Genomic DNA, 17,236 nt, shown 5'->3' with positions numbered 1-17,236 from the left:
CTCCAACGATGAAGAGGACAAACCCTTTAAACGTTCCAAATCCAAGTCAAGAGGACCAGGTAAGCCCTTCAACATTTTTAAAGGGATCAAAATGAAAATCCTAGAGTTCAAAGGCACATCCAATCCCGAGGCTTATCTCGAATGGGAGTCCAAAATTGAGATGGTGTTTGCTTGCCAAAACCACACTGAAGAAGAAAGGGTTAAGTTGGCAGTCATTGAATTCACGGAGTATGCAATCGCATGGTGGGATCAACTTAGGCTATCTAGAACTAAAGGGATTGATGAGGACATGCTTTGTACCAGGACACTACTATAGGGATTTGTACCAAAAGCTACAAACCCTTGTACAAGGCAATAGGAGCGTGGATGAATACAAGGAGATGGAGATCTTGATGCTACGAGCCAATGTGCAAGAAGATAAAGAAGCAACCATGGCCCGATTCTTGAATGGTTCAAGGCCTGAAATCGCGGAGAGAATGGAGCTTTATCACTACATGGAACTTCATGAGTTGGTGGAGAAAATTGATAAGGTGGAACAAAGACTCAAGAGGAGGGGTCACTGCCGATCCAACTTCAGCTACACCACTCCAACCTCTCGGCCACTCAACCCTAGGGGTGAAACTAAATTTCCAGCCTCCTCATCATCACAAAAACCGAGGTTTGAAGGTGGGAACAACCTTAAGTCAGCCGTTGGAAAGTTCTCCAATTCATTCAGACTTGAGGGACAAAAGCCAAGAGAAAGAATTCGCGATGACCGTTGTTTCAAATGCCAAGGAAGAGGACACATTGCCAGCCAATATCCCAATCAAAGAGTCATGATAACTCTAACTAATGGGGATATTGTGACCGATGACAAAGCCGAGTCTAAGGGAATACCACCCCTTATGGAGGGTAATGAAGAGTCACCGGATGAAGACTAGCTAGCTGCACCTGAGGGAAATTTTGGCACCCTTATGGTGGTATGACCAGCTTTGACCACATGGGTCAAAGAGGAGGATGAGCTACAGCGCGAGAATGTATTCTACACTCGATGCTTCATTAAGGAGGCCCTTTGCAGCGTAATCATAAATAGTGGAAGTTGCACCGTGGCTGGTGCAACTATGGTGTAAAACTTGAAACTAACCACCCAGGATCATCCTCGTCCCTACAAGTTGCAATGGCTCAACAACTCTAGGGAGGTTCGAGTCACCAAACAGGTTCTCGTTTCTTTCCACATTGGTAAGTCGATGAAGTATTATGTGATGTAGTTCCCATGCAAGCTAATCATATTATACTTGATTGTCCATGGCAATTTGATAGGCGCATTTCATTTGACGGCGTAACTAATAAATACTCCTTCATGTATAATAATAAGAAAATCACCCTTGCTCCCCTTTCCCCCTAGACAAGTACATAAAGATCAGTTAAAATTGCAAAAAAGAGTTCGAGAGATCTGTGAAAAAAAGAAAAAGGTGAGGCTGCCAAGGCAAAAAAAGAGGGAAAAAAGGCGAGTATGGGCTCGGCAAGTGAGGTAAAAATCGAGGGAAAACAAATGCTTTTGATAAAAGCCAAGAAAGTGAGGAAGTTAGCAAGTGAAAATCAGCCACTTCTTCTACTTAGTAGTGAAGAAGTAGCGCTGTCCATGCATGAACTAGATACTAACTTGCCTCCCGAGGTGTCTTCTCTTTTGCAGGCATATGCGGACGTGTTTCCTGACGACGTACCAATGGCCTACCACCTCTTCGTGGAATCGAGCATCAAATCGACTTCATCCCAGGAGCTTCTCTACCAAATCGTCCATTCTATAAAAGCAATCCGGAGGAGACAAAGGAACTTCAAAGGCAAGTCGATAACTTGTTATGCAAAGGATGGGCGCACAAGAGCTTGAGCCCGTGCGCAGTGTCGGTAATTTTGGTACCAAAGAAGGATGGTACGTGGTGTATGTGCACCGATTGTAGAGTAGTTAACGCCATCATGGTAAAGTATAGACACCCTATACCTCGCTTAGATGATATGTTTGATGAATTATATGGGGCTGTTTTCTTTACCAAGATTGATTTGAAAGCAGTTACCATCAAATTAGGATAAAAGAAGGGGATGAATGAAAAATCGCTTTCAAGACTAAGTATGGACTGTATGAGTGGTTAGTAATACCATTTGACTTAACTAATGCACCTAGTACCTTTATGCGTCTAATGAATCATGTTTTGCATCCATTCTTAGGAAAATTTGTTGTAATTTATTTTGATGACATATTAATCTATAGCAAGTCCTATGAAGAGCATTTAAAACATGTTAAAGCTGTCTTGGATGTACTTTGAAGGGAACGGCTTTACGCCAACTCAAGAAATGCAATTTTTGTACTAATGAGCTTGTATTTTTAGGGTTTGTTATAAGTGCAAAGAGCATGCGTGTAGATGAACAAAAGGTGAAAGCCATTCACGAGCGGCCTACACCTAAGTCCGTGGGGGAGATGCGAAGCTTCCATGGTCTCGCAAGTTTCTATAGGAGGTTCGTGAAGGATCTTAGCACCTTGGCCGCACCATTGACCGAGCTCATTAAGACGAATGAGAAATTCTATTGGGGAGACTCGCAAGAAAAAGCTTTTCAACATCTAAAACACAAACTCACACACACACCAGTGTTAACTTTACCTGACTTTTCTAAAACCTTTGAAATTGATTGTGATGCATCAGGTATTGGAGTTGGTGCTGTATTGACTCAAGAAGGAAAACCAGTTGCATATTTAAGTGAAAAGCTAAATAGGGATGCTCTAAATTATTCGACCTATGATAAAGAGTTGTATGCCCTCATTCGAGCTTTACAGGTGCTGCAGCACTATCTGAGGCCTAAGGAGCTTGTGATACATACAGATCACGAGTCCCTTAAGTATTTAAAGGCGCAAAACAACCTCAGTAAGAAACATGCAAGGTGAATTGTATTTGTGGAGTCTTTCCCTTATGTGATCAAATACAAAGTTGGTAAGTCCAATGTGGTCGTGGATGCATTGTCTCACAGGTATTCTCTAGTAGCGCTACCTTAGATGCTAGATTATTAGGTTTTGTGATGATTAAAGATTTGTATGCTATAGATGCTGATTTTGGCGAGATATATGCTTCTTGTAAAAATTCTAGTCAAGGTAAGTTCTTCTTATCTAATAGTTTCCTCTATTGCATAAATCACTTGTGCATTCCTATGAGCTCCATTCGTGAATTACTGGTAAGAGAATCTCATTCTGGAGGATTAATGGTTCATTTTGGAGTCTCTAAGACTTTGCAAATCTTGCAGGAGCACTTCTATTGGCCACATATGAAACGAGATGTAGAAAGGATGGTGAATCAATGCATTACCTGTAAGCAAGCTAAATCCAAGGTACACCCTTTTGGCCTATATACTCCTTTACCAATCCCTAGCGCACCTTGGATAGATCTTTCCATGGATTTTATACTTGGATTGCCTAGGTCTAGGCATGGCCATGATTCCATCTATATTCTAGTGGACCGATTTTCTAAAATGGCACATTTCATTGCATGCTATAAAACTGATGATGCATCTCATATTGCTAACTTGTTCTTTAAGGAGATAGTGCAATTGCATGGTATTCCTAGGACCATAGTTTCTGACCATGATGTTAAATTCCTTAGCTATTTTTGGAAGACACTATAAGCTAAACAAGGTACAAGGTTATTGTTTTCTACTTCTAGTCACCCACAGATGGATGGTCAAACTAAGGTACTAACCGCACCTTGTCCACTTTGTTGCATGCACTAATCAAAAAGAATCTTCAAACGTGGGAAGAATGTTTACCTCATGTTGAATTTGCTTACAATAAGGCTGTTCATTCTACTACTTGCTTTTCCCCTTTCGAGATTGTCTATGGTTTTAACCTACTAACACCTCTTGATCTAGTACCTTTACCTAGTCATGAGCGTGTTAACTTAGATGGCAAGACACGTGCAGACTTTGTTAAGCAATTTCATGAAAAGGTCCGTGCTAATATAGACAAGTGTACTACTCAGTACGCTAAGCATGCTAACAAGGGACGTCGCAAGATGGTGTTTGAGCCTGGTGAGTGGGTATGGTTACATATGCGTAAGGAACAATTTCTAGCTCAGCGCTGCAATAAGCTGTCTCCCCGAGGTGATGTTCTGTTCTGCGTTCTGGAGCGTATCAATGACAACGCATACAAGCTTGAGTTGTCAGGTGAGTATGGAGTTAGTGCTACTTTTAATGTTTATGACTTAGCTTCTTTCGTTGCAAATGATGCTTCTGATTTGAGGGCAAATCCTTCTCAAGAGGAGGGGAATGATAGCATCATGGCTGTTCAAGGTTCAAATGTAGCTTCAAGTCAAGTTCGTGTTCCAATCGGACCAATTACAAGAGCTCGAGCTAAGTGTCTCAAAGAACAACTTAGTACTCTTGTCGAAGCTGTCCATGAGTCGTTCAAGGGGTTCTTGAATATTGGAGATGTTGATCAAGGCACAAACAAACTCGTGCATTGCATTCAAGCAGCGGATGCTCAAGAGTGAAGATGCGATCTTGGAAGCCTAGCTCCTATGGCGCGATAGTTGTCTTATTCAAATATGTTTAGTTAGTAGTTGAGTCAAATAAGGAAACTTGCATGCTTTGAAGTATCATAGATCTGGTAGGTTTGAGGGTCTTGTAAACTCTATATAAGACTCGTTTTCTTTTATTAATAACAACAAGAAATTTTCCAGCAAAACTTGAGTGAGTTCTTTCATAGCTTTCGAGCTTCCTTTGAGCAACTTAGAGGTTCCCTAAGTGTTCAAGCTTTGGCTTATCAATCAAGAACCGCACTTGATTGTGGCGCCTTTTATCAACATCTTTGGTTCGCTAATCCGTTAGTTTGTGGGTTGAGATAATATCAAGATTGTTCGCAATCTCAGGGATTAGAGGGGTCATGAGGTTCCGCTGCCAATTCCAAAGTTAAATTCCACCATCAAGATCTGGGCTTGTGATCACGAACTCCGTTATATCAATGGGATTCGTATCAATCATCATCATCCTCGCCATCTCCTCCTATATTCAACCGCTAGCCTTCTTCCATCGCAGCAGTAGTAGTGGCTAAGCACTGCTGCTTGCCTCCATTTGGCCGGCCTTCTTTCTAGATAAACGTCACCGGCTTCTACCAGTGACCTACTGGTGAGAGTCTTGTGGTGCTGAAGCTCGAATGTTTAGCAGTGATTCATCCCCCTTTTTTTCTCTCTTTTTCTTTTCCTATATTTTCAATCATAGATTCACAACTTACAAAAGATTAAATTCATTTCTTTTTTCTTTAATCACTTCAATCCAATCAAGTCTTTATCATCCACATAATTTACCCTAAAATAACTTTGTTTTCCTAACCAGATATGAATCTCTCTAATCTTCATGACAACAAATAAATATCTACATATATATATATGTATGTACGTATGCATGCATGCATACGTATGTTAAAATCATCAAAATAATACTTGAAATTGACAAAATTTTAAAAAAAAGTTTTAATTAGTCTGAGTACTTGAAATTGACTTTCCTAATTAAGTGCCTGCTTGATCAACACCAACATCATTTTCTTCGTCTCTGACAACTTCAATAAACTTTTGCTGTAATGGGATAAAGGAAAGAGGAAGTAAAATGGCGTTCCCTCTTGATTGATCAGATAAATAGTGATAAGCTTGTAACTACCCTACAACTTCCTCTTCACTAACTAATCCACTACAGAATATGTTACGTAGTTGAAAGCTCCCTTAATATCTCTTTACCCCCTAATAACTTCTCTTATATTTACTATTTATCTTTCATCTTTTTACTGTTGCGATGATTAATATTAATTAATTATTAGGAAAAAATTAGTGGGTATTACATTAACGAATTTTCTTGTCAAAAATTTCGTTCCTTCCTCTTCTCCCGAAATCAGATCAATGAAGCTAACCTCCGAGCTACATTTGACTTCCGTGGAGTACTGGATATGCCCTGTTCATATTGATGATTAATCAAGCAGCATAAAAATGAAAAATATTATACATAAGATCGTAGAAATAGACGTATTATCTATACCCTATTGCCTTGAGTGTTTACTAGGTTAGTAGGCACATTCAAATTTCTCTACATACATCAATGGGACCCAAGATACTTTTTTTCGGTTTCCTCCTCTTTTTCTTTTTTTTCTAATTAATATCGATGAAGTTATCAGGTTTCTATTTTGTTCTTTTTTTTTTTTGGTCGAGGGTGTTAGGAATTTAACAAATTTATCCTATTCACTTTTTCGGTGTTCTTTAACAAATTTAACATCCTGGGGTGTTTTACCTTTAGCCTTATTGCCTTTAATCATTGAAACATATACAAGTATTACCGCAATAAATGAAATAGTAGTTTATTTGAGAAGTTTTAAAGAAGCTAGTACACATGTTACACTAGGGTGCTATTAATGTCATAATCCATTTCTTAGTTGCACAATCATTTTTGTACAAAATACCAAGATTATCTTTCTTAAGTCCAAATATAATTTAGACTTATGAGAAAGTAATTTTATCATTCCAAGATAAGCTTGCTATGAAATTAAAATATGGACTATGACATTATCATTTGCCTTATCCTTGACTATGCTCGAATTACGTTATTCTTCAAGATTAATAAGAATTATGAAAAGTCTTTGACAATTATTTGTTTTATTACAGTTTATGGCTGGTAATATTTTATTGATTTTTACAATTTTTTTAGTAATTAGTTACTAGCACATGACTTAATTCTGGTAGAAATTGGTAAAAATCAGTCATTATAACTAAATGTGCGTGGAAAATGAAATATTTGAAACTACATTTGTTTTCATTCAAACTTTAAAGATTGAAAGCACCCATACCCAAATATTTAAGGTCAAAACATCAATTCTCTCTAAGTTTATTTTCCAAACTGTCCCAGAGTTCACCTTATTATTTTAGCAATTCTTTTCTTTCTTTTCCCTCAATAAATTAAAATTTTTCTGCTACTTTCAATTACAACCATAAATTACTTTTACATTAATTAAATAATTTAATGATTTGGTAAATAATTAAAAAAAAATTTAATCATAATTTTCTACCACTTTTATTCTATCCTGTTATTGCACGTAAGTAAGAGGATAACATAATTATTGACCAGCAGCATTATCAAAATCTAAATTTTAAATTCATGAAAACTTTTTTGATACTATGCCAATCTTACCCTTCTTATGTCAAATCAACATATATGTGTGTGTATGTATGTATATATATCATTATTATTATTTTGACTTGAGGAGGATAAAAAATTCTTTGACTGTAAAACTTCATTTCAGGCAATGTATATATATATATATATATATATATATATATATATATATAATTTGCCACACAATTTGATCATGAAGTTTTCAAGGGGAAACTGGTATTCATTTTGATTACCATGTGTTAAGAAGAGTCTTAAGATCAGCAAGTGGCAGAGAAACATGGAGTTAGCAAATGAAGTTTGCAAAAACTGCTCAAACAAAACAAAATGTGAAAGCCTGCTTATTATTAGCCGAAAGCAAATAATACAGTAGCAAAAAAGTTTCCTTTAGGCAAAAGCCTAAAACCCTTTTTTCTTTTTTCTTTTTTTCAATTAATATCTCCCGGCTAGCAGTGATCCATGTAACGGCTCTTTCTTTGATTTTATCTCTCTCTCACTCCGGTAGTTGCAGAAGAAGTAAAGGGTAGCTTTCTTCTTTGGGATGATTTTAGAAATATTGTTTGAGATTTCTGACAATATCACCCAGCACTTTTGAATTTTTAAAAATATCATTTAGTTCCCTTGTTTTCAAATTTTTGTAACATTTTAAACTCAATTCAAAATGTACTAGTAACATAATCATTTTAAGAATGAGAACATAGTTTCTTTCTAACGTTGCCGTTCAATTGCCTTACTATTACAAATTAAAAAGTATATTAATCAAAAGTTCAAAATAAAATAAATATCATGGAACGAAATATATCAACCCATAAGCAAAATTTTTTTAAACTGCAAAAAAATAAAAATGTATTTAAAATGTTTTCAAACTAGAAAAATAATTTTTTGGTCCTTTTTAGGGTTCAATTATTTGGTGCTATAATACGGAGTCAACTATTTTGGCGAAAAGGTCGATTTTTCTACTAAAATGTTGCAACTTAAGGGATTGATGATGATTTTAAAACTTTGATGTTGGGTTCACATTTTTTTTTTTTGATATGCTAATTAGATGCCTTTTAAGTTACCAAATAAAGAAATCTTACCTTCTTTGTAAGCTGTTTTGAGTGAATTTAAGTAATATTATAAATTATTTAGCATTTTCATTTTTTATCCGTATTCATGGCTTGGAAGTTTAAAAAAGGAAAAGTGTTCAAAACTGTATTTTATAACTTATTTGAGATGGCTAGAAAAATTAATTTGTAATCCTCTCAAGATGCAAAAAGAAAAAAGTTATTTCACTTATACAATATTATGGACGATTTTTACATGTTTTGTAAATTATTTTATAAGTTAAATTTTTAATATTTTTATCCAAATTATAAAATAAATTTTGTTAAAGGACCTCCCAACCTTGATAAAAATTTATAATTTTCCATTAAAGAATTAAACTGGTATATCTTCATATGTTGAGGGATTTCAAATTGGTTTGTCATGACAATTAAGGAAGCACAACAAAAAGGGCAATTTTGGAATGCAATTATCTCCAAATACTAATTTTGAATTGAGTTGATATTACAAGAGATTAAAATAAGGGAGGCAAATGATATTTTTAAAATTTCAGGGATAGTAGCTGATATTGTTAGATAATTCAAGAGAGGTTTATGAAATTATCCCTTCTTCTTTTTAAATTGATCCAATTTCACCATTTTACCCGATTGAAAGTCCACTAGTTGACCCATTTTAGACTTGCCTTTCATCATTTGGCAAATGTTGATCTGAGTCAACTCTTTTATAATGGTGTTCTTATTAACATTTTTCATCGTATAATTTTCATTTAACATTTCCTTTCATCGTTTCCTCGCATTTTTTTTTGTGTGTGTAGAAACTAATTCCCTTTGATTTTAAGACAAATTTGTGAAGAGTTTCCTTGTCAGTTTCCCTTGCTTTCTTTCCTCATTGTTTTCTACTGTTACAAAGTTTTAGTTAAAGAATTCCTTTATTCCTTTTCCTCACACGTTTGATTTGATCATGTTTCTGGCTTTCTATTGTGTTTCAGCGTATTCGAGGCTTTTGCAGTTGAGGTTTTGTTTAGTTGTGTAAATTGGTACAGTCTCAATAAACTAATATATTTTTGATGTAATCATAAGTTTTACACCAACTCAATTATAATTTACGTTCACACCAAAAAGTGCACCTATTTACACCAAAATTCTATTATTTAACACAACTAGAGAGAATTGGAAGTTAAGAGGTCCCATCTCCGTATTTCAACAAGTAGGGGTGTTCACAAGTTGAACATTCGACCAAGAAATCAAAATATTGACCCGAGTCATAAAAATCTGACTAGCCATTTTTGGGTTCATATTTGGATATCCGCATTATGCGAATTCAAATCAATTGGACATGCAACCCGTATTCGATTTAAATGTAATGTGAAATTATAATATGAAATTTAAATGTATTAAAGTTTAAAAAATATCATGTAAGTGACTTCTTGTACTTACATTTTAGTTTTTAGTCATACAAAAAAGAGGTTTAATCAAAATTAATCTTTTTTTTTTGGCAATGTAAACTAGCTTGCTTTTTTTCTTATTTTGATTCAAGCAAATAAGATTTAATATTTCACCTACAATTTTTTATCCACAGATTATAGAATAATATGCTTAAACACTTAACACCATATGCAAAGAAAGCCTATTTTGAAAGAGGATATAGATATTAAGATAAGAAATAAGAAATAAAACTATGATAAATTAGTGGATTAATGTATAAGAAAAATCTAAAAAATTAAAAAAATACAATGCAGATTGGATAAGATATCCACGGATCACAAAAAATGATATCCAAATTCGATCTGCATAACTTTCTTTTTGATTCGGATGCGATCCAATGCGCATGTAACCTGACGAATTGGATATCCGGATCCGCTAATTTACATACGATTCGAATCGGATATCTGCTAATTTGGACATGATTCGAATCGGATCACCCAATTTTTCAGTCGCCAGTCAAGATGCACGCCCCTGTCAGCAAGGACAAAAATGGAATTCAACATTGACGAATAACGGATAGGATAAGAAAACACTCGGAACAAAACCAAGAGAGGGAGAAAGAAAGCTGCCCAAAACTCTCTCCCAACTCAGAATGGCGACTCTTTCCCTTTGTGCTTCGTCTCTTGCAGCAAAATCAGCAGCAGCAGCAGCTCAGCCACTATCCTCAACAACCCCGTCAATGCCCATTTCTCAGTCCAAAACTGTTGCTTTCCTCTGTCACCCTCTATCTTCCCTCAGACTCACCACACCTTGTTCTAAAAGGGGCACCCAATCCTCTTCCTTTGTTCCCAAATACTCCGAGACTGAGGCAGCAGCACCTTCCTTAACTGAACCACCTGAAACTGAAATTGTTGAAAGCCCAGTTCAGCAACAACCCAAAAAGGAAGAAGTGTTTGCCGTTGTTATGGTGAGGTCCCACTGATATCCATTATATTCTTTTCATCATGCTTGATCAGAATTCTTTTTTTTGTTGTCTTTTCTGGAGAGATTTTATGATGATCCCAGATGAAATTTTACTTCAATTTTATGATGCATTGGGTTTCTTTGGTTGTTTTGACTGATGGGGTGGGGCGGAAATTGTAAAAGCAGAACAGGGTACTAGATATTGAGCAAAATGTACAATGTCAGTGAATAATAATGTGACTTATCCGCCTTTTTTATTTAAAGTTTTTGGTGCGATGGTATCTGTTAAATTCTTCATTTGAGGATAGAGATTGCTAGAATTGCTAAAATTGAATGCTTTTTTTTCCCATTTTCTTGTTTGCTGTTGTATTCTTGGCTTGTTTGTGTAAGCTGGTAGACTTTGGCATTTGCGTTGTTTATAATTGCTCCTGAGGCTCACACTGCGATACATATGGCATTGTCCAGTTTCACATGGTTATACAGATTTCAATGAATATCAGATCCCAAAAAATTATTTTCACATTCTCAGTACAAATTCACAAACTCATATGGTCTAGCTTGATGGATTGGCTGTAGTGCACAAATGATTATTTGAACTCTAAATATTGCTATTTGTGGCCATCCTGGTTTACACTCTCACTCTTCTCTTCGTGATGTTGATTTTTTACTTTGTCCTTGTTTAGATTGGATCACGGCAATACATTGTTATCCCTGGCCGATATATCTATACTCAAAGGCTTAAAGGTGCAAAAGAGAATGACAAAGTAAGGATTTGGCTTGTCATTTTTTACTTTATTTTATTTTTTTGTTTTTTGCAGTTGGATAACTTGTTCTTGACCCCGTTATTGTAGAGTGTCTATGTATTTGGTTTGTTGTCTATGTCTTTGTTTTGTTGAAGTAAATTGTATTACTAGTATCTACATGCTTGGTAATATCATTTTGTGGTGATTAAGAAATTTGTTCACTACTTTCTTGTTCCATCAGTCCCTTTGCTACCCCAAAGATGCAGAGATTCAGGCAACACTTAACAGAGGGGACATGGGGAAGAATTTAAGAGCTGCTTATGGGATAAATGATCCCTAGACTTAACAAATTTAAAATTTTGAGGCTAGTTGCTTATAGTTTTTGTTACACAAGATTTTGTAACAATTAATCTGGTTTACATTCAGTAAGATATACTTGGATGATCAGAATTCTCTATCATAGTTTTTGTTGTGGCATGTAAGTTTTGAGCTTTTGGCCATCCTAACATTCATGTTGAAACTTAAAGTTCTTGTATAATGTGGTTTTACATCTGGCCAATATCATTGTGGCTTGATTACTTATCTGTTTCTTGTATTTCTGCTTTAATTTTGTGCAACTTGAATTTCCAGAAAGCATATCTAGTACAGGAGATCAAAAGACGAGTTTTGTTTATCAATCCGCATACGGAAATAAGTCCACTGGACCAAAGTTTTTTAACTCTAAAGCCCAAGAACTTTTTTCAATAAGGTCAAAAACCATAATGTACAGAATAAACAGACTGATTTGTTATTTTACTCAATGATTCCTAACGAGCTCTAGGTATAATGCTTATGTTTCTTTTTATTCTGTTTTCACTATTTTATACTCTGTTTGCAATTATAATTGTCAAATTCAGTGTATGCTTCTATGTTCTAAACTCAAAGATAAATAGATGCAGCACCTATAATTTTAACTTGGGTATGTGCAAGTGCATTTTTGATATTTTAGTGATTTTTCTTTCAATTGTAAATCATCTGCATTTGTTGTTGCCAAATTTGAGGAGTCCTTTAAGGCTTATACATTATCTGAGATTACAAGGAGATTTTCCTAGAATTCAAAACTGGATTATGAATTATTTCAATAATAATGCAAGAGAGACATGCACACATTTTAAGCAGACTCAGTCCACAGTGATTTTCCAATCCGTATTGTGTATACTTGGTTCATTGCTACCTCAATAGGAAATGTGCATAGCTCTAATTGGGAAGCATTTTCTTTTATTTGACTTCAAATTGCTCTAAATAGTCAATTTAAATGCATTATTAAGAAACGTGACTCAAAGTCAAAACAGATCTGGCAAATGATTATGGATTTTTTTTTCCCTTTGTTAAAGTGCAAATCAAAGAAAATCTTGTCCTACTTTCTCCATGGACTTTTACAAACTAGATGCCCTCTTGTAACATATATCTCTTTACTTATTTCCTTCTCCTAATTGGAGTCGTGTGGGATCCTGATTTTTTAGAAATTAGTTTAGAAAAGTGTAGATGCAATCAAATCTATGGGGCCATGGGTCACCTTTACTGTGTTATATATAAAGTTCTACTGTATTTGTTAATAGAAAATAGAGTTCAGAGAGTTTTAGGCATGTAACTGACATTCTGCTATCCCTTGCTCAAACCAAAGTTTCTTTTCCTTGTTATTGACATGAGAAGACTTTTGCACCAAATTATCTGCATTTTCCTTGTGCACTAACACCTAGCCTAGCACATTTATCTATGCCAAGATCTTTGGTGATGGAGTCCTCCTGCAATACACTGTTCTCTGTCAAAATTTGGTAACAATGGTTTGATGTGCTTTAACTTTTGCAACTTTAATGTGACACCACCTTACAGTTATATATTTTTAACAATAATAAGTGGAAACCTTTATGATCACCTCACCTTACTTTTGCTGGTTGCAAAAGCAGATGTATTGTTAATACTGTGGATGAATTAATGAAACTAAATTTTATTTAATATGAGGCTAGCCTAGGACTTCATTACCAGCAACTTTTAAACTGTAAGGTTGCAATGTTTTTTGTATTTTGGAACTTCAGAAATGTGCTTAATATTGGGAAACAAATTGAGCATGCTAAGACCCTTACCTAAGAAGTCCTAAATTTTTCCAATTATGTGTTGCAGATGAGAATCTATCCAGTAATTTGACTCATCAGGTTGAGAAGGGAGTCACAAGCCATTTCAGTCTTTAGAACCATTTCTAAATCAAGCATTTAAGACTCAGATTCTGAAATTGAGACATGGTGATTTGCAATTGATTTTTGTTTTAATATTCCAGACTGATTTGAATGAATACGTACAGGTTGTAAATGGAATTCACAATTCAGACTGTGGTCATGTTTTCTCTGATTCGGAAGTATTATTTGCCCAAGTGATAGTACCTGCACATATTTGTGAAGAAAATTTAAATCCATAAGCTATTGTGGTTGTGAATTGCATAAATATTTTTGAGTGCTGCCATGTTAAGCTTCACTGCCACAATTTGCTATTTTAGTTCGGATTATGTATTTTCGCATAGTGCCTTCATCAAAACTGAGATCAACTTAAGCAAGGAACTGTGAATGTCTCTCAATAATCAAAACTTGGTTTAGGCTTGATTAGTACATATTGTTTTCCTTTTTGAGTTTCATGTGCATTTGGCTTCCAAGTAACTATTTTCCTTTCAACTTTTGCAGATCAACATTGTTTTCCTTTTTCTTCCTGTTGTTTTAGGCTTGCATTCACTAATCTCAAAGTCTCTCCTTAATAACTACTTTCTGTCACCATTATTTTTCTGTTGGTCATCCATGTGTTACACATTATACTGAACTTCATGTTGACTAAGCTACATGGATACAGCTTTATCACTTAAGCATTAAATGGTCCAGGTTGTACTAATCTGGTACTGAGAAAACATGGGGATTGCACACTGTGCATATGATCAAGACATTTTGGTCTCGCATTAAGCTTCCTTTTTCCACAATCAAGACATTTTGGCCTGTCATTAGGCTTCCTTTTTCATTTTCTATCTGTAATTTCTTCTATTTATTTATTCCAGTAATTTTTTTTTTTTTTTTTAAGTTTTGCTTTTTCTTCTTTTTATGTTAGTATATTTTCAGAGTAGCTTAATTCAGATGTCCTAGATTTTTCCGATTTTTGTTCTAATATCTAATTGTTCTTTGGTTGAACTAACTAATTTTATCCTGATTTTTTTTTTTTTTTTTTTTTTTTTTGCAGATAATTCTAAATAAAGTTTTGCTGGTTGGAACTAAAACAAGCACTTACATAGGAAAACCAGTGGTGCCTAATGCAGCAGTTCATGCTGTTGTGGAAGAGCAGGTACCGCATTTTGTCCACTTGTCTATCATAGCTTTACTTTGCTGCAGTTTTCAGCTAATTAATTTTCTGTTCCATGCAGCTACTGGATAAGAAGGTCATTGTCTTCAAGTACAAGAGGAAGAAGAATTACCGCAGGAATATTGGTCACCGACAGGTATGATGATTTTTATGACGGTGAATATGATAAGATGTTGATTGCAAGAAATGCAATTCATTATCTAGGACAAATGCTTTCAAGTGTTTAAAATTGAGAATAGGTATTTGGGAGGAAAACATCTTGTCACCTTATTATGAGTGACTAACTAGTATTTATAGGAATACAAACCTAACAAACTATTTACAAGAATACCCTTACTAATTTATTATCTACAAGAATACTTATATTCTCCTAACAAAAATATATGGGAGCTTATAAATTTGGTACAAGTTTCTTTTTATTTTGAAAAGGGTTGTGGGGAGCGTGGCTAATGCATAAGTAAAAATTGGAGTTGTCAATTAGGTTTTTATAAGGTTAAAACTTGTCTTGAAAAATCTCTATTGACAATGCAATGTTCTAATGTGTACAGCCAATTACACGGATAAGGATAATGGGCATCACTGGTTATGAGGACTCACCAGCAGTAACACTTTCATAGATGAGTTTTGTGCAAAGTTTGAGTTTTGGGATGGATGAAATCATCAGATCTGTTTTTCTTTCAGTTCCTATTCACTCTGTAATCTATTTGAGGCAGTACAACGAGGCAGACTCTTGTGAGGCCTTCCTTTGTGGAGATCTCTCATGGTTTGTTTCTTTACCCTAGCAATGACAGTGTGAAATGTCTGATATTGTTTGGAATCTTTAACCGTGATAGTGCAAGTTGGACTCAAATTTTTCAGAGCCAACGATAGAAACTCAGTTAAAAAAAGGCACTGTCTAATTATTTCACATTCTTCGCAGTTTTGCAGAGGGCTTCAGCACACGTAGCCTTGCTGAATGACAAATGATATTGCCAGAATTCTACTTCTAATGCCAGAGCTTTTATTGCCTAAAATAAATAGATTACCCTGGTCAAGTCATTTTACAATTGCAAATGGTACCAATTTGACTTGAGCAGGGTAATTTTGATATTTAGTAAAAAAAAAATTGCTCTGGCGACAAGGAATTTGATCTTTGTCCATAATTGCATATTAAGATCACCGAATTTTTTTGTTTACCTTAAAACAGTGAGCTCTCCCCTTGTTTGCAATGCGTGAGAACTGAGCTGTTTCCTTGGTTGTAACCTCTGTAAATACTCTTTTAACTTCTTTTTTTTCTACTCTAGTGGTCTTCCATTGATGGCTTACCAGAGCAAGCCCATAACCCGAAATTTTCTATGCGAGACTTAATGCACAATGCCAAGTCTTAAGAAAGGGAAATCTGTAAGCCAAAGCATTTAAGGGAATTTCTTCTCTTACGTTGATGCGTACTTCTAGGAATCAAGAATGTGGTGGGACATTTGCAGGTGTATCTTTGCTTTGCAGGCCTGAATTAGCAAGTAAAAGAACATAAAGAGCAACTTTAGAATGGAAATATGTTGTCTTATGAGCTGAATATGATTTTAAAAAAAAAAAAAAAAAACGTTGAATTAGGTGAAATAGGTCAGATTTAAGAAGTTCAAGGGTACTAAGTGGTATTGGCAAAAATATGTGGAGAAGTTTGTAATATTTATTTCTTAAAATATACCTCCAACCTCAGGCCAGGTATATGAATTTAATCCAAGATTTTTTTAACACATCCAAACTAGAATTGCAAGCCATGTAAACAAAGATAATTGAAAACTTAAATCGAACTTTCACGTCAAGCATCCAAATTAGCTAGCGTAAAAACACCAACTTTATAATGATTGTGAAAGAAGATTAATATCTAAGATGAAGGCTGCATTACACCATGTTAACTGCTAATGCATAGTTTCTCTCCATAAAAATTAAAAACAAAGAAAAAAGGACTAGCAATACGAGCAAGGATTCAAAAATGTTAGTCACCGTTTTTTGGAGGGTTTATATTGCAGCTTTTGGTATTCCTTTTCCGTCTCTCTCTTGTTTTTCCATCTTTGATCGTGCACTGGTTTCACTCTACTCCGACGGCTTCGACAGATCATATTAGATGCTTGTTTCCATTGCTTATGGTATAATTTGTAAGGTGTGCACGGTGTAAATCAGGTGCCAAGGCTGTCAAACTTCAGCTGCTGCAATTTGCTAAGCTATTGACAGTTTTTTGACAGTTGAAACCGCCTCGCAAAGTTATTTGTAAAGCTGTTTCGTGAATACCTCCGTTTCCAAGTTGGGTGAAATTGAGTACAGATGCAAGTGTATCCAATGGCATGGCTACGGGGGCAAGGCAAGGTCGAATGGTTCGGTTTGGTTACATGGCTACGGAAGAGCAATGACTCTTTTGGAAGGTCTTAAAATGCGTATCTCACGGCATTAGCAATGTTTGTAGGAAGTTAATTCAAAGGTTCTAATTCATTTGTTACAGCTTCGAGCTCAAGACGCTCAAAAACTCAATTCTCACGTTCAGCCTCC

General features: G+C 35.2%; 1 protein-coding gene across 1 annotated transcript; it reads left to right on the top strand.

The window, feature by feature from the left end:
• Nucleotides 1-10,243: 10,243 nt before the first annotated feature.
• On the top strand, nucleotides 10,244-15,690 carry LOC113777774 (50S ribosomal protein L21, chloroplastic). Its single transcript, XM_027322972.1, has 5 exons — nucleotides 10,244-10,602; nucleotides 11,282-11,362; nucleotides 14,594-14,695; nucleotides 14,775-14,849; nucleotides 15,262-15,690. The coding sequence occupies exons 1-5, from the start codon at nucleotides 10,288-10,290 to the stop codon at nucleotides 15,328-15,330; spliced, it is 642 nt and encodes a 213-aa protein (XP_027178773.1). The 5' UTR covers nucleotides 10,244-10,287; the 3' UTR covers nucleotides 15,331-15,690.
• Nucleotides 15,691-17,236: the final 1,546 nt, after the last annotated feature.

Source organism: Coffea eugenioides, chromosome 7 (assembly GCF_003713205.1).
Source record: "Coffea eugenioides isolate CCC68of chromosome 7, Ceug_1.0, whole genome shotgun sequence".
Classification (NCBI taxonomy): domain Eukaryota; kingdom Viridiplantae; phylum Streptophyta; class Magnoliopsida; order Gentianales; family Rubiaceae; genus Coffea; species Coffea eugenioides.
The sequence above is the reverse complement of the archived record's forward strand: the minus strand, read 5'-3'. Positions and strand labels throughout refer to the sequence as shown.

Bases quoted from the DNA above. Each gene is read 5' to 3' on its own strand.
- LOC113777774 (XM_027322972.1), top strand. From the start codon at position 10,288: ATGGCGACTCTTTCCCTTTGTGCTTCGTCTCTTGCAGCAAAATCAGCA. The intron at 14,696-14,774 runs GTACCGCATTTT...TGTTCCATGCAG, and splicing joins ATGCTGTTGTGGAAGAGCAG to CTACTGGATAAGAAGGTCAT. The intron at 14,850-15,261 runs GTATGATGATTT...TAATGTGTACAG, and splicing joins GGAATATTGGTCACCGACAG to CCAATTACACGGATAAGGAT.